The 21,001-nt window shown below is 30.7% G+C and overlaps 1 protein-coding gene and 1 long non-coding RNA gene across 3 annotated transcripts; one reads left to right on the top strand and one right to left on the bottom strand.

Annotated features, from left to right (window-relative positions):
* Positions 1-1,107: 1,107 nt before the first annotated feature.
* LOC137828564 (uncharacterized) lies at positions 1,108-12,795 on the bottom strand. 2 transcript variants are annotated; one of them, XR_011083911.1, is made up of 3 exons: positions 12,510-12,759; positions 10,223-12,415; positions 1,108-1,517 (listed from the first exon to the last, which is right to left on the bottom strand). It is a non-coding gene; the product is annotated as an uncharacterized lncRNA (long non-coding RNA). The 2 variants fall into 2 exon arrangements; XR_011083910.1 differs by lacking the exon at positions 1,108-1,517 and having other exon boundaries at positions 12,160-12,415; positions 12,510-12,795.
* Positions 12,796-17,715: 4,920 nt separating this feature from the next.
* On the top strand, positions 17,716-19,740 carry LOC137828822 (H/ACA ribonucleoprotein complex subunit 3-like protein). Its single transcript, XM_068635544.1, has 4 exons — positions 17,716-17,854; positions 17,956-18,027; positions 18,317-18,359; positions 19,442-19,740. The coding sequence occupies exons 2-4, from the start codon at positions 17,974-17,976 to the stop codon at positions 19,537-19,539; spliced, it is 195 nt and encodes a 64-aa protein (XP_068491645.1). The 5' UTR covers positions 17,716-17,854; positions 17,956-17,973; the 3' UTR covers positions 19,540-19,740.
* The last annotated feature ends 1,261 nt before the right edge of the window (positions 19,741-21,001 follow it).

Here is a 21,001-nt window from a genome sequence, read left to right as displayed (position 1 = left end):
AATAAAAGATAAATTTAAAGTTAAATAATATAAAAAATTATTAAAATAATAATATTAAAAGTTATATTGTAATTATATATAAAAAAATTGATTTTAATTGTATTGTTCAAACAAGCCAATCCCGTCCAAAGCAAAAGGTGGTCCGGTGCATTAGGGTGAGAAATACACGCACGCACCACCGCCTTTGGATCTTGATCCGACGGATGTTACACGTGGATCTGTCTTTGATTAGGATAAGATAGTCGTTTCTTCAATCAAATGGCTACATAGTTGACTCAATTAATAGAATGGGACCCACCAGGCACATGGGTTTCGTCCCACCTAATAGTCTCCCTGTGAGAGGGCCATTTTTGTCATATTTTTACTTCAGCCTTACGTCATTAATATGTCATTAGAGGATAATTAATATCCACCATAAACCTACTTAATTCATTCAATGTTTTTTATACTTTTATTCCATAGTTAATTCCACTTTTCATTTGCTAAAAAGATATGTATATATAATTCAGGTCATGACTTGAAATAATTAAATTATTTGGAAAATATTCATGAAAAAAATTAATATATCAAGCTTATAATCAAATATCTAATATTCTGCATTTGCGCTGTTCGTACGCATATAAGCTTTTAGTCGATTAATTATATACCTGAGTCGTAACTTATACCTATAATGTTTTGCCACATAAGAGAATGATATCACCAAAATTTAGCGTTAAAAAAATTGTTGATACATATAAAAAAGTATATTAAATAGTAAATTTAAAATAAAAAACAATTAAAGAATGAATTCTAAAAAGTAAAAAAAAAAAAGTAAAGATCAAATAACATGTTTTGATAGAAAAAATCGTTAAATCAGTTAGAACTTAATTTATAATTTTTTAGGCTCTAACTGTGTGTTCAATACTTAATTTTTGTGAAGTAAAAATAAAAAAAGAAGAGAAACATATAATAGTTATTAATTGGAACAAAATTATGTGATTCAATTTCAGCATTCAGTTTACTTTCTCTGGTTCTTACCATGAGAATAATCATTTTTAAACTGATACAAAATAAAAACAAGTGATTTTAAGTAAAATTATTGTAATAATTATTTACTAAGTCTCCATTGTGATAAATGGAAATTGGGTGGGGTGAAGATTTGATTTTGGAGAAATTGAGTTTGCTTTAAGATCCTCTTAACGAGGTAGTGCAGTGCAGCAAAGGATTTGAAACCAGACCACCTTATACACAACAACACTCCCTATATTTTATGTCTCACTTTTATCTTCCAATTCCTATGCCTGCCCTTTACTTTTAATCACCCCTGTCAATTAATCCAAATCAACTTTAAATGGTTGACATTTGTGAGATTTTCCTTGCAGCACTTATCAACTCGATTTGTCGCAACAAGAGGAGAAGAAGATACCTCGATGAAACCCAATCAGGATGTGAACAAAGGCCACTGCTCAAACTCTTCGATATGCGCTAGCTAGGCAATCCCTTGACTTAATCTGATAATTGATCTCTTGCTACCAGATCTGCCCTTACGGATGGACTAAAGATTAAAGTCTTTCATAGTATATAAGTAAGTACAAATCTCACTTTATTGAGTCAGTTTTATAGAGTTGAGTTAGGCTTAAAGTCTACTTCTTAATATGGTATCAGAGCCATTTCACATATATTTCCATGCGAAATGTGTTGGAGATCCCACATTGACTAGAGATTAAAGCGGTTTTATGGGGTTGAACTTAGACTTAAAGTTCACATCTTAACAGAAATTTCATGACTTATCACATCTAAGACACACAAATTTATTAAAATTATCAAAATCATAAAAAAAAATCATCAAACTTTGCTAAATTTAAACTCAATCAAGATTAATTTATCTTGTTTTTAAATTTTTCCCACTTTATTTTAGATGCATTTATGAGATTTCGTTCACAAAACTTCTAAAAAAATAATGACTTTAAAATTTCATGACTCAAAACACCAAAAGACACAGAAACTTAGTCTAACTATTGTCTTTGATTTTACAAAACTCATCTAACTATTATTTTTTATATTTTTTTTAATTAAGTTTGTCTTTGATTTTACCATCAACTGAAATTATGTGACCATTATTTTACATGTTACTTCTTACATATTTTTATATAAAAATAATAATTATTTAATTTCTAATTTATTTTTCAATTGGGTTTACATCATCAATTTAATTAGAGTGATCTAATTTAAATTTACAGTTTCAAGCGCAACATCTAAGACTTAAGCAATATAAAAAATAAGTTATATAACTTTAATTATCTTTTACCAAACAATAATGTTTTGTGTTTCTGCATAATTGATTAGATTTTTATTTTAATATTTTTTTAAAAATATCTTTTTATAAAGATAATTATTATTTAAAAAATCATTTTTATTGTTGTCTAAAATGTAGTACTTGTGAATGCAAAATCAAATATTTATATCACTTCACTTAACTAGAGAAACAACGAGAACTCAACTGATTCAGTATAAAGATTTTGAATATTTGATAGAATATTTTTTAAAAACAAACTCAGTTAAAATTATTTAAATTTATAAAAAAAAAATAAACTTAATCCTACAATTACTTTTTCATATAAGGATACCGATACATAATAATATTTCGGTCGCTTCAGTTGATGATTAATTAAACGGTGAAGAATTAATTAAAATATGTAAGCAAACAAATGTTTGGTCTTAGATTAATGTTAGATCTCGATCTGCTTTGTTTTTTTTTTTTAATTGGTGTATGGTACCTTTAGAGTGTATAAGAATAGTTGTTTGATGTAGTTTAAGTCTATGTCCGGTTAGTGTGTTTGTTAAAATATGTAAAACTTTTGATACTTAATAATAATATTTTTGTAATAAAAACTAATTAAAAACATACAAATTTTTAATAGACTTAAAATTTAATTAATGTTATGATATATTTATGTTTTTTAAATAATGTAGTCTCTTTCCTAAGTTAAGTTCTCTACATGCAAAAAATATATAAATCTTATTGTTACGATGTGGGATCTCCAACACACCCCCTCACGCCGAGACTGCCAACTTGTGCGTAGGACTATATATTTTGGATGGTCCGATAGCGGCCCGATAGGCCCAACACAAACACTCGCTATGATAGGCTCAAAATGGTTCTGATACCATATTACGAAGTGGACTTTAAGCCTAACTCAACCCCATAAAACCGGCTCATAAGGATGAGGATTGCATCCACATATATACAATGAAAGGCTCTAATCTCTAGTCGATGTGGGATCTCCAACACTTATTTTGCATATTTGTTTATGTAAGGTTGTATCTCACCTTCTAATAGTATTTTAATATATAATTAAAAAAACTGAATTTACAATACATATTACTAAAGTACTGACCAAGTAAATAAAGGAAAGATTATATAAGATACTAGAGCTTTAGAGCTTTAGGGTTTACAGTTTCTAATTCACCAATTATTAATATTTTTTATAGTTGTTTGATTTATAATTATTCTAATATTAATAATTTTAAATTCAATAATTATATCCGAGTTATTATTTCTTTTAAAGTATAGTTTAAAACTTTTTTTGGTTAAAAAACATCTTAGTAAAGGAAAAAAACTTGTTTAAAATAAAATTACGACGAAGTGGTTTCACTTCAAAATCAATAAAGTATATTTATTGAAATGTTTATTTAGAATAACATTGAAATAAAAGTATAATTATTATGTTGAAATTTTACTTAGAATTTAAAAAAAAATAGTATGTGAATTCAATGATTGGGCAGGGTAAGAAAAAAGAAAAAAAGTGAAAATGGTTGCAGAAAGATAGTAAGAGATGCGTGTTTGTGGTGTGTCCGAAGAAGTGTGAACAAAGAGCGGCGCGTGAGGCCTCGAGAGTGTATCTCACCCGACACTGGTGGGTCCTTTTCATTGCTTTCAATGTTTTTCACGCATTGGATCCCGCATGTGCAAAACCACACCACTCTCTTTCTTTTCTTTTTTTTACCTTTTCTAATTAATGCTCGTTTATTATGCTTTTTCACTGTGCTTTCTCTTCGTTTTTATCTACCTTTTCTGCTGCATTCAACTACTACTATTAGTAATCAATTAACATGTGACCATGCATATGCATTCACGTTCATCCATAACTCAAAGCTCTTCTTTTCTTACTTTAACCACTTGCTGTTTCTAAACACAATCCCAAGCAAACCTTATTTCGTGTTATTTTAACTTAAATGAATCTTATTTACTTTTTAAATGAATAATTATTCTAGAAACACTTATTTTAAGGGATAATATCATAGAAAAAAATGAATTTATGTACGCAAATTAATCCATGTAACAGGTTACTTTGAATTTAATGATGAACTTTAGGGTTTAGTGTGCGTTTCACGACGTCTTAATGCTACATTTCTCTCGGTTTAGGATGTGTAATGTGTCTGCTTCGATAAATAAGGTTTGGGAAGTGATTTGGATCGCAGTAGTCAACGAAATCTGGAAGCATAGAAACAGTGTAATATTTAAAGGAGGTGTAGTGGATGCAGTGAAAGTTTTTGCTTTGGTTCAATTAAAGGCTTGGACGTGAGTCACATCTAAGTCGCATTCTGTGTTTTTTTCCTTTTCTGATTGGTGTCTTGACCATTTGGTTTATATGAGGATGGTTTCATGATGTTCTCTTTTAAGATGTAGGCTTAAGCACCTTATGTGTTTTTCTCTGGGTTCAGCTAGGTGTTTTAATGTTAGGCTTATTTAGGAATCTGTCTAGTAAGGAAGGTTAAAGATTGTGCTTATACATTATGTATAAAGGTTAGACCACCCTTCAAGTGGTTCATATTTATTCATTGTTTATAGTCGATAAAAAAAATTAAAATGATGAAAATATTATTTTCTAAGTTTGGATTTAGTTTTTTAAATTCAAATTTAGTTTTATTCAAATCAATCACATGTTAGTTAAATTAGTTATAAAATAAGGGTACTGAATCAATGACAGTAGTATTTCATGTTCAGAATTAATTGAGTATTGAAATACACATTTTAAAACTTTAGATATAATTTTCACCAATAATCAAATCCATATGACATACTCCATAATTTTTGTGTCTAGATTTTCATTTGTGTCATGTTAATATTAGACCACTTTTAAAATCGCGTTTAAGTGACACTATTTTTCACATATTATAAAATAAATATGAATATTACTTTGACATGATTTCAGTAAAAAAATATTAAAATTATATAATTTTAGTACGACTTCATCTTCATATATCATAAACCATATAATCTTAATTCGATTTTATTGCAGTCAAAAAGTTTTAAAATAATAATTTTTCTTTTAATTTTTCGTCATACTTATCCATAAATTCTTATTTGAGAAATTTTAGGAAAGTTAGAAATATTTATGTTAGACTAGTAAAGGGATTATCATGTTAGTGATTATTTCTTTTGTGTGATAAAAAATAAAAAATTTATTTTGAAAAATATTAATTATTTATTGTTGGGACATTACACACGTTAAAAATTGCCATTTCTCTTCTCAAATACGAACATTTTTTATGGTAACTAATTAATAAGGGTGCAAGTAGTTTACACTTATATTGTGAATATGTTCAAACTACTGCAATTATATCTGTACGAGTTTTATTTAGTATGCCTGATTAAAACTAGATTGAATAATGAATTTATGAATTTTTAATAAAATAAACTCAACTAAACTTAATTATATATTATTTGTTTAACAGTTTTATTATATAAAAAGTAAATATTTTATATTATAAAGGTTATTACAAGTAAATATTTCATAATTTACCTTCTCATTGTAATGTATTAAGTATATATATACATAGTACATATATATTCAAGATTATTGTTTTAATATCTTAATTTTTTTTTGAGAGATAATATCTTAGTATTTTAATAATTTTTATTTATCTTCGTGTTACAAGTGCCTTACAAAAATTGACACATTAAAAGATTGATTTTTAGGATTTATTTTTAAAGAATTAAGATATGGTAATATAATTTTTAAAAGTGATAATCTATTAAAGAAAGTCTATAATGATCCTAAGGACTTATGTTTTATGTGATAAATAAGTGTAGATTAGTTTAAAAGTTATAATCAAATTTAAGTTATACTTAATTTTTAATTTAGTTAATTATATATTTAATGCATGTGTTTGGTGTAAATAATAAATATTTGGGCTTTTATGTGTTAGGATGGAAGTTGGGTTTAACTAAACCTTGTCAGTTTTAAAAACAAATACAAGATGAAGGGGGTGGGTTTATTAAGCCATAGAGGTGCTAATATCAATGAAAAAAAATTCTTCTGCCTCCAAAATATTAAACTACTGGAACTATCTTTTCATTCTTCTCTTTGTTCTCTTCACCTTTGTGTTATCTTCTTTTCTTTCTAAAACAAATCTAAAACAAAGTCGCACTAATATTCTCTCCACCATGTGTGTTTGTTGAGATTAGAAGGTAGTAATCTTATATTTTCAAGTTGTGATTAGATAAGCTTTTCCGATTTATTTTCGGTGTATTATTATAAAATGAACTTTAAGTTTAATTCAACCTTATAAAATTGATTTGTAATAATGTTTGTATGTAATTTTATTTTTAATCGATCTCATAGATCTCATACATGCCAAAAATGAAAGTGATTTGTGTTATAGAGAATGTTGTAGTTTTGATTTGAAGTTTTAGGCTGTTAATGGCTAAGAATGAAATATTCAGGGGATCAATGAGCTCTTGAAGTGTTGTAATTTATCATTCTCACCCACTCCAATTTTTTCTAAGAAGTAGATGAAATTATGTTCAAGAAAGTTAACTTTGATTGAAATTCAAATCTGAAGTTCTAAATTGAATTTTGATTTGGCTTTAGGTGGAGACTTTGCATTGAGTTAATTGAGTTTAGTGATTTTGGTGAAAGTTTAGCAGTAAATTATTGAACGGGTTCATTTGAGATTTTTGTAAGATGTGAATTTTGATAAAATTTTATTTTAAGACTATGAATTAAGGTTAAACTTTGTAATTGAGGAATTTTGACTGTTGCTTATTTGATGATAAAAAATTAGGATAATATGAAATGAATAAATAAATAACTGCTTATATTTGAGTCAATGGAAAGGAAAATTCCACCTTTACTACATAAATTAACTTGGCAAGTTCAAATTGGTGAGCTTGCTAGTTCAATGCTATATTCCATAAATTTTGATCATGCATCTAGTCTTGAATGATTTTTAAGTATATATCATTCTAAATTTATAGTATGATATTTTTCTAGACAATATTTTACTCATATTATTATTATTAAATAATATAAATATTTTATTTTTTAATATATTACATACATGAAAGAACATTAAATAATTATTAAATAGAAATAAAAAAAGTAAGAAAAAAAGAGATAAGCCTGCAACATTATCATTCCAAAACTTATCAATTTCAAATGAGGAATTCGAAGTGAAAGATGTATAAGTTAACAAATCAATTTAATCATGAGCAATTGACCTATAAAAGGATTTGGCCACTCCCTTTAATTGAGAAAAAAAAACGCAACAGAGAATTTGGAAGAAAAACAAAAAATGTTATGTGAGAATAGCCAATGATAATTATAATTATCATTGACAGAATGTCTCCAATCTTATATTATTTAATTATTTCATATTATTTCATTTTATAATTTTTAAAAACTAATTTAAAAATTATTTTTTAATTTTTAAAATATCTCTAATTTAGTCACTATAATAAATAATTATTTTTTGTTTTTAAAATTAATTTATATTTCATAATTTTTTTAATGATAATAAGTATTAATTTTAAATTTTACTATAATCATAATTTATTATGATAGTGATTGTTAATATACTAAAAAAAGTGATAATAATAATAAAATATCTTTATAAAAAATAATAAAAATATAATAAAAAAATTGAAGTAATTTGTTGTTGGGATTTGATTGGAGATTTAATCAATACATATTGAATAAGAAAAAATAATTTTGTATATTTTTTAACTAAAACATTTTTTCTGACAAGATATATAAAAATAATTTAATTCACGTGATATTTTCTTTCTAACTATTAACTTATTTTAAATAACTAATTTATTCACGTGATATTGTTCACTTTTTAATTTTTGTATATTTTGTATGAAAATATAAATTTAAATAGATAAACATGTGAAACTATCAAATCTATTTATTACAGTCACCTCATCAATATTTTTCTAGTAAAAACTGAAATATGAATATTGTCACAAATTTTGTGGCATTGAAAAGCGTAAGTATATCATTCTTAACTTTCTCCTTAAGCTTACATGTGCACCAATCATCCTTTAAGGATCAAATAGTTGTTATTTTATTCTTCCTCTCACTATCAATACCAACCCTTAAACATCTTTCCATCAAGTTATTCATTTTAATTTTCTCAATTTGAAAAGAGCATTTCGATTACTATCAAATTAAGATTTTTTTTTAATTCTTAAACAATTTTAATTAATGTTGCTTGAATTTTTTCCTAATAAATATCTAAAAAAGTCGAAATGAACTATTGATAAATAATAACATTACGTCAATAATTATGAGAATTAATTCATTAAAATATTATCTAAAAATTTGTAGAAGTTAATTTGTATTATATCGTTTAATGTTTGATATGTAATTTTTATCATATATTTAGTAAATGTTTTTAACATACCGTTCTATTTCTTATTGAAATTTGAATTGGGTAGTAAAACTGTCTAAGTAATTTTTCAGTTAAGTTAAGTTATAAGCAGTGTTAAGGATGCTTAACGTGAATCAATTATAAAGATATATGAAATTTTTATCACTATAAATTAATGTTTCTGAAGTTGTAATATTCGATATTAGTGAATTCTCATATGAATATAGATTAGGGTTTGTTAACATATTTCAATTGAACTACGTTAATTTTAATTTATGTATGTGATTTTTTCTTGTTCTTTCGTAAAGTATAAAGTTGAGAAATTCCCTGGTTTTAATGATTTTGATTGAAGTTGTGTGCTCTTCTAGTTCATAAGGTATCTTTGAAACTTTAGAAGATGAATCTAAGCTTGACGTATCCATAGTAGAGAAGGATAAGAAAACATTGTAAAAGCATACTCACAAAGTGATTGTTCTTTGCCTCAATGATAAGGTGTTGGGACAAGTTTCGAAAGAAAAAATTACAATACACGGCGAATCCTCAGTGAACCAAATTTTAAGTAAACATTATATGCATATAAGATGAGTACTAAAAAGGCAAATAGTGAATGAATTCAACAAGTTGATCCTTAATATGAAAAATATTGATGTGCAGATTGATAATGAACATCAAACACTAGTGTTATGAGAAAAATATTGATGTGCAGATTGATAATGAACATCAAACACTAGTGTTATGAGATTCATTACCTAAGATGTATGATCATTTAAAAAAACATTACTATTTGAAAAGAAAACTCTTTCTTTTTAGGAGGTTCATGCTCTCTAAGTTGAATGAAAAGTTTAATATTAAAGGGTGTGGTAATAGAGTTGGTTTTGTACCAAAGGAGTATAAAACAATCCTTCATCGAGGAGGTTCATGCTACTCTAAGTTGAATGAAAAGTTTAATGTTAGGTAAATGGGAATTGAATTTTTGTTTGGGGGTGGTGGGGATAGTAGGGATAAGGTTTGTTTAGAAAAGGAGAAAGGTGGGTTAGGGATAAAGGGTTTGAGAGTTCTTGATTTTGGTCTTCTTGGGTACAACTGCTGTAATATAATCAATGATCTGTTACCACAAGAGATTGTTTATGGTGAAGGATGAGGATTGAAGGAAGAGGGGAACAGTGGTAGCTTTCAACATATATATGCTTAGAAAAAAGAATCAAAAATTTATTTTATGGTGAAAATTATTCCAGACTTCAGATTAGAAAATTTCAACAAACCTTTATTATGAGAAAGTGACAATACCAGACTTGTTGATTGAAGAGAGATCAGAGATTTAAGAGTTTCAGAGCAATTACCAAACACTTTTCTAACAAGTTACTGTCAACCATTTTAGTTACAGGATTTCTTGGCCTAGCGAGATCTACACAAGGTTAGTATAATTTGTTTTCCAAGATCTTGAACCAAAATTGTCTAGATCTAAGAAATTGAAAACTGGTAGATAGTTTGTTACAGAGTTCTGAGCAAACAGCAATAATAAATGATTTAAAATTGGAAGTTAGATGAAAATGATGAGATGAAAGAGGAGAGAAAAGATTACCAGATGAGATGAGATGAGAAGAAGAAGCAGCAGAAAGAAAAGGAAGGGGAAGAAAAAGAGGAAAAGAGTGGTATGGGAGGTGTAGGGAAGAAACACCATAAGATAAGGTTTACTTCCCAATCCCCCCACACCCATATCTTCCCCAATTCTCTCTCCCTATTCCTCTCTTTCTCTATCTCTCTCAACGATTCTTCAATCTTTCTTTCTCTTTTTCCGTTTCAATGGCTTCTATCAAATGAAATTAAAAGAGCCTCTCAATAATAATTCTGATACAGAAACAGTTTTTTAATAATGATGATGATGATGCGAGAAGAAAAGAGGAATAAAAAATTGTGAGCATGATGGAACTCGTGACACAGGATAAGGACAAAAGTTGTCGGCAGAGGATATAGTCTCTTTATCATTTTTATTTCTTTTAACGTCGCCACTACTAAATTTATAACTGCTTTTTTTTATCATATAATATTTTAAATATTTTTGCTCCTTTTCATTATACAATTTTAATATTTTATTTTTAAATTAAAATTTTATATCTAGAAGATCTATAATTTCAACTCAGTTTTCAATTTACTTATTTTTTGTTTTGATGCAATTAAATTTTAGTCTGACACGTTCACGTAAGATATCGTGAAAATTATTTAATTAATAATATATAATACTAAAAAAATTATTAAATAAAGACAGTGAGAAAGTAAGAGAGAGAAAGAGAGTGTCGAAAACGCGTGAATGTCACGTGACTGAGTGAATGACACTTTACTGAATTTGCGGTAATAAGACAGAAGACGCATCAATCTCGATGCCGTTCTTCCCTCTCTGATACCATCTTCTTCAATGCAACTTTTTCTTTCTTTTCTTTCTTTTATATAAAACCTCACTAAATTAGGTTTTAATTGTCTCAATTATGATGCCTTCAATTAGGTTTTAGGACCCACCTTCACTTTATTATTCTTAATTCATACATTTTTTTATCATAATTCTCATAACTATATCTTTCTCATTATGGTATTAGGGTCAATAATCTAACCTTCTCAAGATATTCATTCATATTTTTCTATAAATTTTGTTTTATATTTAATTACGCACACTCCAACTAAACAATTTTAAAGTGTCAATTTTAAAAAATAAACATATTTGGAAAAGTTAATATGAATAATAAAAATATTTTCTGGATTTATTTTTAATTTATAGTCATAAAATAAAATGAAGTTTTTCCATTTTTCACTTAATTTTAAATTTTTTAATTGTCTTAACTTTTAATCTTCAATCCATACTCATACTTTTGAAAATTAAAATGTATACTTTTATTTTTGCTCATATTTACATTCTTCGCGTTTACAAGTCAATCTTCTGAACATATTTTTTTTTCATTCAATTTGCCTCTTATTTTATTAAATCTTCCATTTTTTCTTATTAATCTCCTTTGTCAGCTTCAAAACTTTGTCTTCAATTATATAAACTTCAATCCTATATTAAAAAGGTATACATAAATTTAAAAATTAAGAAATGGATTAAAAGACTGTTTTATTTGGCCTCTTGGAATAAGCATCTTCACACCTCATTTATGATTTAAATATTAATTAACAAGATATCAATTTATCATTTCTATCCAACAATCCAAAAGTTTAGCCCTCCATCAATTATAAACTTGTTTTTATATTTTCTAATATCGGAATCGATTGAACAAAAGATATCATTTAATGTATAATTAATCTTATTATTTTGAAAAGTAATCGCTTAACAATTTTCAAAATAATTTAAAAAAAAATAGTATTAGTGATTTCTGTAGTAGACAGTTATTACTTCTTCAATTCTTATGCGTTTTCTGCTTAGCTTGATTTATAATTCCACATAATGTGTTAATATTTATTTATTTATTCATTTCGTTTTAATATAATTCAGATAAAACCTATCTTCAATATTTTACAGTGTACTCATAATTTTGAAGTTCCAAACAGAAAACAGTTATGGCATAAATCAGTGTTCATATTCTGAAACAAGCTTATAACTTGGTAATCCGTTGAAAATGCACAGTAAAATTAGTTTGAATTGGTCCATGTTCATATGTGCTCATGGATCTACAAATGAATCCAAGATTCAACTGGATCCAGTTAATTAGCTTCTCTCTTTAAACCTGTTCATGCATCAGAAAGAACACATGCATCTGCTAGAAATAGTTCATATAATCTGTTAAACCTTGAAGATGTAGAAGAACAAAAAAGAAGAAACAGTGAGATGATAGAGAGATTAAGGTTGGTAAAAGCAGAGATCTGAAGAAAACAGAGCTTACCAGGGAGAGAGGGAGAAAGAAGGAAGAGAAGGTGAGAGGAGAGTGGAAAGAGAGGAAGCAAAGGAAATCATAGGAATGGGTGGAATCGGCAAAACAGAGTGAGAAATATTCATTCTCTTATGTTTTACCAACCCACCCATCTCCCATCACTTCCTTAAGCTCTTCTCCCTTTCCCTTTCTCTCTGTGTGAAATGAATCACCAAGTTGTTAGGTTAGGTTAACCACATCTAAATATATATTGATGTGTAGAGAAAGAAGATCATAGGAATAGGACTTGTGATGGACCTTACCCTACACTATTCTTTTATAAATATTAAGAAAATGATACTTTCAACACTGTATATAACTTTTGATATAATAGATTTTAAAATAAATATATATATAAAAATAAATTTAAAATTAAATAATATGAAGACTATAAAATAAATATTAAAAATAATAATATTGGTTCACTATATATTATTACCCTTATTATTATTACTCACACCAACCCTGACACACGACTATGTCTTTATGTCTTTATCTTATCAACTAGAAGAATCTTATCAACTTTGGATTTTCTCTACGCAACTGCACCAAACCTTCAACTTTTTACATGTCAAAACTCAATTTCAACCATTAGATCATGAATGCATGGCCAGATATCATGTACTCCACCACACCACCAAGTCAAATAAAATAAACAGATATATTGATATCTGATTCGGTTTTTGCAGGTTAAGTTATCAGTGACAATGTATCTTCAGTTTTACATAAACGACAATGGTGACAAAGTTTACACCACTAAGGTCAGTTTTGTATTTGGTTCTTGTAACTGTTTGGAGAAATGGGGCCAGGCACGCTCGGTTGACGTAATGAGATTGCTGACGTGTCGATCTTCTTCTACTTCGGTCGGTCGTTCCTTTTTGGTGTCTCCTTCAGTTGGTCGTTCCTTCTTGGTGTCTCCTTCGGTCGGGCGGCGGAGGGTACCTGTGAAGGCACTCCGACGCTCAAGTATGAGATTCTAAGCGCGGTTTCGTAAGTGAATGAAACGTACCTTTCTCTGACTTGAGCACAGTATTTATAGGATTGCCTAATGGGCTTTCTATCCCTTGGGCTCAGGGTGATTATGGATATGTCTTGCCAGTCGTGCTCCGGAATACCCGGGGAACATATCTTCTTTAACCGCATATTCCTTATTCTTCGGAGGTGTATCTTAACCACCTTAGCTTGTCACATAAATGCCCTTACATTTACTGTGCACACGGTCGGTCGGTGCCTACCGGTACACTTGCCCCCCAGGCTCGAGGTGAATAAAAGCCGAAGAGTCGTAATGATTGTTGTGCCTTTCGAGGTGTCAGACATTAAATTTAATGGAATGACGGGACGTTCGCATTAGCGAAGAATATTTTCGGTTAGGCATCGGACAAGCGATCTGCCTGCGTGGAGCACCCCTGGAGGACGTCCGGTACGACATAGAAAAAATAGGTAGTTGATGGAAAGCTGGTGCCGGCCAACCCCGATGATAATTTAGATGAGGAGGCCGAGGCGGAGACCCCTGGCCCACAGCCGGACGCCTCTTTTGAAAAGTTAATGAACAATGTGGCATAGAAAATTGCTGGACCCGACATGTGGGCAATACACACTTGCATTTTGAATTTTATAATTTCAGCTAATATTTGTAGTGCGTAGGCCGAACGATAATTTCTAAACGTGGTTTGATTTATATAAGTAATGATTTACGAATTCGGGTGCCGAACGAGGCATAGGTAATTTCGATTTTGGAAAGAATAAGGTAATGCGGATGTCGAACGAGGCACAAATAATTCCAATTATGGTATAATAAGATAATTCGGGTGTCGAACGAGGAATAGATAATTCTGCTTACATTAAAGTAATAAGATAATTTTGATGCCGAACGAGGCATAGATAATTCTGATTACGTTAAAGTAATAAGATAATTCTGATGCCGGACGAGGCATAAATAATTCTGATTACGTTAAAGTAATAAGATAATTCGGGTGCCGAACGAGGCATAGATAATTCTGATTACATTAGAGTAATAAGATAATTTTGATGCCGAACGAGGCATAGATAATTCCGATTACGTTAAAGTAATAAGATAATTCTGATGCCGGACGAGGCATAAATAATTATGATTACGTTGAAGTAATAAGATAATTCGGGTGCCGAACGAGGCATAGATAATTCTGACTACATTAAAGTAATAAGATAATTCTGATGCCGAACAAGGCATAAATAATTCCGAATACGTTAAAGTAATAAGATAATTCTGATGACGAACGAGGCATAAATAATTCTGATTACATTAAAGTAATAAGATAATTCTTATGCCGAACGAGGCATAAATAATTCTGATTACATTACATTAAAGTAATAAGATAATTCTGATGCCGAACGAGGCATAGATAATTCTGACTACATTAAGTAATAAGATAATTCCGATGCCGAACGAGGCATAAATAATTCTGATTACATTACATTAAAGTAATAAAATAATTCTGATGCCGAACGAGGCATAAATAATTCTGATTACATTAAAGTAATAAGATAATTTTGACGCCGAACGAGGCATAAATAATTTCGATTACATTAAAGTAATAAGATAATTCTGATGCCGAACGAGGCATAAATAATTCTGATTACATTAAAGTAATTAGATAATTCTGATGCCGAACGAGGCATAAATAATTCTGATTACATTAAAGTAATAAGATAATTCTGATGCCGAATTCTGATGTCGAACGAGGCATAAATAATTCTGATTACATTAAAGTAATAAGATAATTATCATGCCGAACGAGACATAAATAATTCTGATTACATTAAAGTAATAAGATAATTCTGATGCCGAACGAGGCATAAATAATTCTGATTACATTAAAGTAATAAGATAATTCTGATGTCGAATGTGACATAAATAATTCTGATTACATTACATTAAAGTAAGATAATTCTAATGCCGAACGAGGCATAAATAATTCTGTTTACATTAAAGTAATAAGATAATTCTGATGCCGAACGAGGCATAAATAATTCTGATTACATTAAAGTAATAAGATAATTCTGATGCCGAATTCTGATGTCGAACGAGGCATAAATAATTCTGATTACATTAAAGTAATAAGATAATTCTGATGCCGAACGAGACATAAATAATTCTGATTACATTAAAGTAATAAGATAATTCTGACGCCCAATGAGGCATAAATAATTCTGATTACATTAAAGTAATAAGATAATTATGATGCCGAACGAGACATAAATAATTCTGATTACATTAATGTAATAAGATAATTCGGGTGCCGAACGAGGCATAGATAATTCTGATTACATTAGAGTAATAAGATAATTCTGATGCCGAACAAGGCATAAATAATTTCGATTACGTTAAAGTAATAAGATAATTCTGATGACGAACGAGGCATAAATAATTCTGATTACATTAAAGTAATAAGATAATCCTGATGCCGAACGAGGCATAAATAATTCTGATTACATTACATTAAAGTAATAAGATAATTCTGATGCCGAACGAGGCATAGATAATTCTGATTACATTAAAGTAATAAGATAATTCTGATGCCGAACGAGTCATAAATAATTCTGATTACATTACATTAAAGTAATAAGATAATTCTGATGCGGAACGAGGCATAAATAATTCTGATTACATTAAAGTAATAAGATAATTCTAATGCCGAACGAGGCATAAATAATTCTGATTACGATAGTAATAATGCGAATGCCGAACGAGGCATAAATTGAGAGTAATAAAAGGAATAGAGGACTTGGATTTTGATTTATAGTGCCTCGTTAAAACCTTCTCGGTCGTAAACCCTCCTTAGGGAAAAACCGACTGAGTGAGGAGAGACATGGAGGACATGTGATGCGGTCGGCTGGTGGCATACTGAGTAGAGAATTTTACGGCTAAGACGTCGAAGTCGTCAATGGAATTCGGAGACAGCTCTGTAAACCAAGTAAGAGGTTCTCCCTGGAGCGACGTGGGGAATACTTTACACCACACATTGTTATCTGTGGTATACAAAGTCATTTGCGTCTTGTAAACATTTAAATGCTCGTCCGGGTCGGTCGAGCCGTCATAGAGTTTAATGGCGAGGCCTCTCCATTTGTCAGGAAGTGGTGTGGTGATGATTTCGTCTGTAAAAGGATGACCCCTTTTACTTGACTTTCTTTCGACTGTTCCAGCTCTGGAAGCAGGATTGGTATGGGATTGGCATTCTCGTTCGGGATTATCGACCTGTCGCTGGAGTCGCGCATTCTGCTCTCTCAATAAGGCGATTTCTTCCTCTTGGCGGTGTCTATCCTCTTCGTGTTGACGACGGTCTTCCATCCCCTTTTGCCGCAGTTCCTCCATCTGAGTTTGGAGGGTTTGAATCATAGTCATCTGTTCTGCCATAGCGTCGTTGTTGTCCCTTGTTGCAACCATTATAGCTTTAAAAATTGAAATCTTGCCTCGGCCCCACGGTGGGCGCCAATTGTACCTGTTTGGAGAAATGGGGCCCAGGCACGGTCGGTTGACGTAATGAGATTGTTGACGTGTCGATCTTCTTTTCCTTCGGTCGGTCGTTCCCTCAGTTGGTTGTTCCTTTTTGGTGTCTCCTTCAGTTGGTCGTTCCCCGGGGAACATATCTTCTTTAAACGCATATTCCTTATTCTTCGGAGGTGCATTCGGTCACGTGCAAGTATTGCCCGACGCCCGCTTGCTCGATTAACATCGCAAGTGCCGGCCGATAGCCAACCAAACTTGCTCGATGACATTGCAAGTATTGCCCAACGCCCGCTTGCTCGATTAAACATCGCAAGTGCCGGCCAACCACCCACCAAACTTGCTCGATGACATTGCAAGTACTTGCCGAACGCCGGCTTGCTCGATTAACATCGCAAGTGCCGGCCGCCCTTTCCCGCTTGCTCGAGTAACATCGCAAGTGCCGGCCGCTCATGCCCGCTTGCTCGATTAACATTGCAAGTGCCGGCCGCCCTACTCCCGCTTGCTCGATTAACATCTCCCAGAAAGCAACATGATTCACTTCCGGATTGATGAATCCATAACACACTCCCAGATCTCGAATTCAAATAACAGGTGAAGGTCAGTTTCGGAATTTACAAAATTATGGGGGTGCAGGAAGAAACTACCTTCCATATTAGCAAAATGGCCCATAACCAATAAAAAGGGCCTTAACCTAAATGAAAGGCCCATTCTCGTTGAACCAAAGCAACTTCTGTAGACCAGAAAACCTTAAAACCCTTTCCTCGCCTCCACCGCAGGTTTATTTCTTTACGTTCGGCTGAGTTTATTTTTGTTGCTGTTCATTCTCGATCAGGTATGTTTCTGATAACCCTAGACTGATTGTTGTTTCCAATTTCTGTTATCAACACGTGCTATGGTTTCTAGCTTTATTGTTATCTGATTCGGTTTTTGCAGGTTAAGTTATCAGTGACAATGTATCTTCAGTTTTACATAAACGACAATGGTGACAAAGTCTACACCACTAAGGTAAGTTTTGTATTTGGTTCTGAAGTTTGTATTTATCAAACATTCAATAATGGAGCGACATTATTTATTCTCTCGTGTTTCTTTAACCCTCTTGACTCAATCTGAAATGAATCATTGAAAGGCTGTTTCAGCCCTAGCTCAGTTTAACGCACTGGTTCTTTTCCTACGTTTTAATTTCTTCGTGTTATGATTTCCTGTAATAAAATTGCATCCTCACGGGTTATTGGCAACAAGCCAAAATCTTGGTGGTTATCACTGCTTTGAAGTGTGTTGTTTTTCTTCTTTGCAGAAAGAGTCGCCGGTAGGGCTAGCTACACAATCTGCCCATCCAGGTATTTTGCTCTGCTTACTGCAGTTTCTTGACATATATGAGTTTTTTCAAATTATGCTATAATAATTGCTTGTGAATTCAAAAGAAAACCTTTTGTCCTTCTCTGTGCAATTTCTGTGTTGATACTAAAATGCACTGTGGACCGTAACATTGTTATAGTTTGTATTTTTTTATTTGGGGGCTTTTTTTTCACTTCTCTTCTATTTGCGTAGATAATTTTCTGAAACGGGTTGGCTTGGATTGTATGGATTAATGGGTTTATTATTCTCATTGAAAATTGGGGTTGTACCTAGGGCATTTGACAGTTTGTGTTTTAATTTTAGAGGATCTGCTCTGTCAACAACGACAGAAAAAGGGTTTTTGGCATTGCATTCAATCTGTGTTTCTTTGTGTTTATTAAAGAAATGCTAGAGTTTTCTCTGGCAGCCCGTCTTCTAGAGTTTAGTTGTGAAATTGGGATCAAGACTTTTCTTGGTTGTTTGGTAATTGCCTTTTTAGAGGCCGTCTTTGTCAAATTCTTAGCGAGATTGGCATTCTTTGCTGCTTGATTTTGATCCTGGTTTTCTTTTGTCCCCTTTTGGTCTTTTTTCCCTGAAGGATTTTTGGTCTTTATAAGGGAAAAAAGTTAAAGGTGGAAAAAAAGTAACACCATCAGCCTCGTCGTTTTTCCGAAAGTGCCGAGTCATCATCTTGATATGCATGTTGGATGTAACATTGGATGAAAGTCATTGACTGAGAAACATATCATTGTGGCTGTTTGATTAAGAACTTCTGTAGTGTGGAACTTGGTAGCATAGGGCTAATTTACTACAAAAAATTGTTTTCTATTTTGATTTATGTTTGTTAATTTTATTTAAAAAAGCCACCTACTACTTTCTTTCCTATTTTCAGCAGTAACAACTTATTATTTTCATTGCTCACTGTATAATATTTTAAAGATCTGCTTTTTGCACAGTTTGGATTTTGTCATTGGCATAAGGCATACTAGTCACTCTCAAATACATGTGAAATGTTATTTATAAATTATAATTCTCTCCATTTTCTGTACCTGTTTATGATTTTTGTGGTTTTCCCAAAATGCAGCTCGGTTTTCACCCGATGATAAATATTCGAGGCAGAGAGTTCTTCTGAAGAAGCGTTTTGGATTGTTACCAACCCAGCAGGCACCTCTAAAGTACTGACTGATTTTGAAGCTCCAATTTTTAAGTGTCTTTTCTGTGCTTGGCTGTGTTTTGTGAACTAGTGTAGTGCCGATACCTGGTGCCTAGTGATTGAGCCATTTATATTGTTTTGAACCAATTACGTCAAATATGGCTCACTTATTACTTACTGTATTAGAATGAAGTTTCCAATGTTGAAATGCACTAAAGGATTTTGAGTTCGGTTGCAGTCAATTTAATATTGTGAAACAAATAATTTGTCTCAACGCATGGGGTGGTTGCCAGCTTTCAAAACGAGATAAAAGTGCAGCTAGATGAAACCAGCTACATGAATCAACAAAGAATGAATGAAATTTTTATCTGTGCAAATATGTTTACACGTATTTTCCTTTTCCCAATTAAGAAACGTAAGAGAAAGAACTTAGTTATCATTAACACAGGTAATTTGATGGAGATAAATGAATTATAAAAACAGATATTAATGTATGTCAAGGGACTATAATACTTTTAAAAAAATTAATCTATACGTTGATGATACAATGAGAACGTGATAAGTTATATTTTAAGTTTAATTTATATTTTCTTAACCAATTATGAGGAAATAAGAAAATATAATTTTAATTATGTTTTATTTATGCAATTATTATTTTTATTTATGTAAGACTTAAATTATAATTAATATTTAAAAATATTTAAGTGGTAGTTATTTAGTTTTAATAAATAATATAATTTAAATTCATGGGTCATAATAGTTATAAATATAAATACAAATTCATTGCAAGTATTTGCCGAACGCCCGCTTGCTCGATTAACATCGCAAGTGCCGGCCGGGCGTCGGGCAATACTTGCAATGTAATCGTATTTGCCGAACGCCCGCTTGCTCGATTAACATCGCAAGTGCCGGCCGGGCGTCGGGCAATACTTGCAATGTAATCGAGCAAGTTTGGTGGGTGGTTGGCCGACACTTGCGATGTTTAATCGAGCAAGCGGGCGTTCAGAGATACATTGTCACTGATAACTTAACCTGCAAAAACCGAATCAGATAACAATAAGGCTTTGTTTGGATTAGAGAGTGTGAGAGAGTGGAAAGTTGAGGGTGTAGGGGAGTGGAAGTGTGAAGATTTGTGAAGAAAGTTGAGGATGTTTGGATTGAGGTATGTTAGAGTGGATGTGTAAGGAAAGTTTATTGAAATATGTGAGTGATGTGATGGTTGTAAGGATATTTTGAATTATTTTTAATTATGTAAATTGTAAGATTACAAATTTACCCTTCTATATAAAAAGAAGAAGAAATAAATGATAATTAATTTTTTACACATTATATTTAATTAAAAGAAATTCAAGTTTTAATTATAAATAAATAAATAAATAATTTAAAATTCAAAGAAATTAATTAATAATTTTTTATATTTAAATATATTTTTATTATTTTCCATTTTATTAATTTAAATTAATTTTTTTAATTAAGTTAATTTATTTAGAT

Source organism: Phaseolus vulgaris, chromosome 7, assembly GCF_000499845.2.
Source record: "Phaseolus vulgaris cultivar G19833 chromosome 7, P. vulgaris v2.0, whole genome shotgun sequence".
In the NCBI taxonomy this organism is placed as follows: Eukaryota; Viridiplantae; Streptophyta; class Magnoliopsida; order Fabales; family Fabaceae; genus Phaseolus; species Phaseolus vulgaris.
The sequence above is the reverse complement of the archived record's forward strand: the minus strand, read 5'-3'. Positions and strand labels throughout refer to the sequence as shown.

Excerpts from the sequence above, each read along its gene's own strand:
- LOC137828822 (XM_068635544.1), top strand. The coding sequence starts at position 17,974 with ATGTATCTTCAGTTTTACATAAACGACAATGGTGACAAAGTCTACACC. Across the intron at positions 18,028-18,316 it reads ACAAAGTCTACACCACTAAG|AAAGAGTCGCCGGTAGGGCT; the intron begins GTAAGTTTTGTA and ends TCTTCTTTGCAG. Across the intron at positions 18,360-19,441 it reads TACACAATCTGCCCATCCAG|CTCGGTTTTCACCCGATGAT; the intron begins GTATTTTGCTCT and ends CCCAAAATGCAG.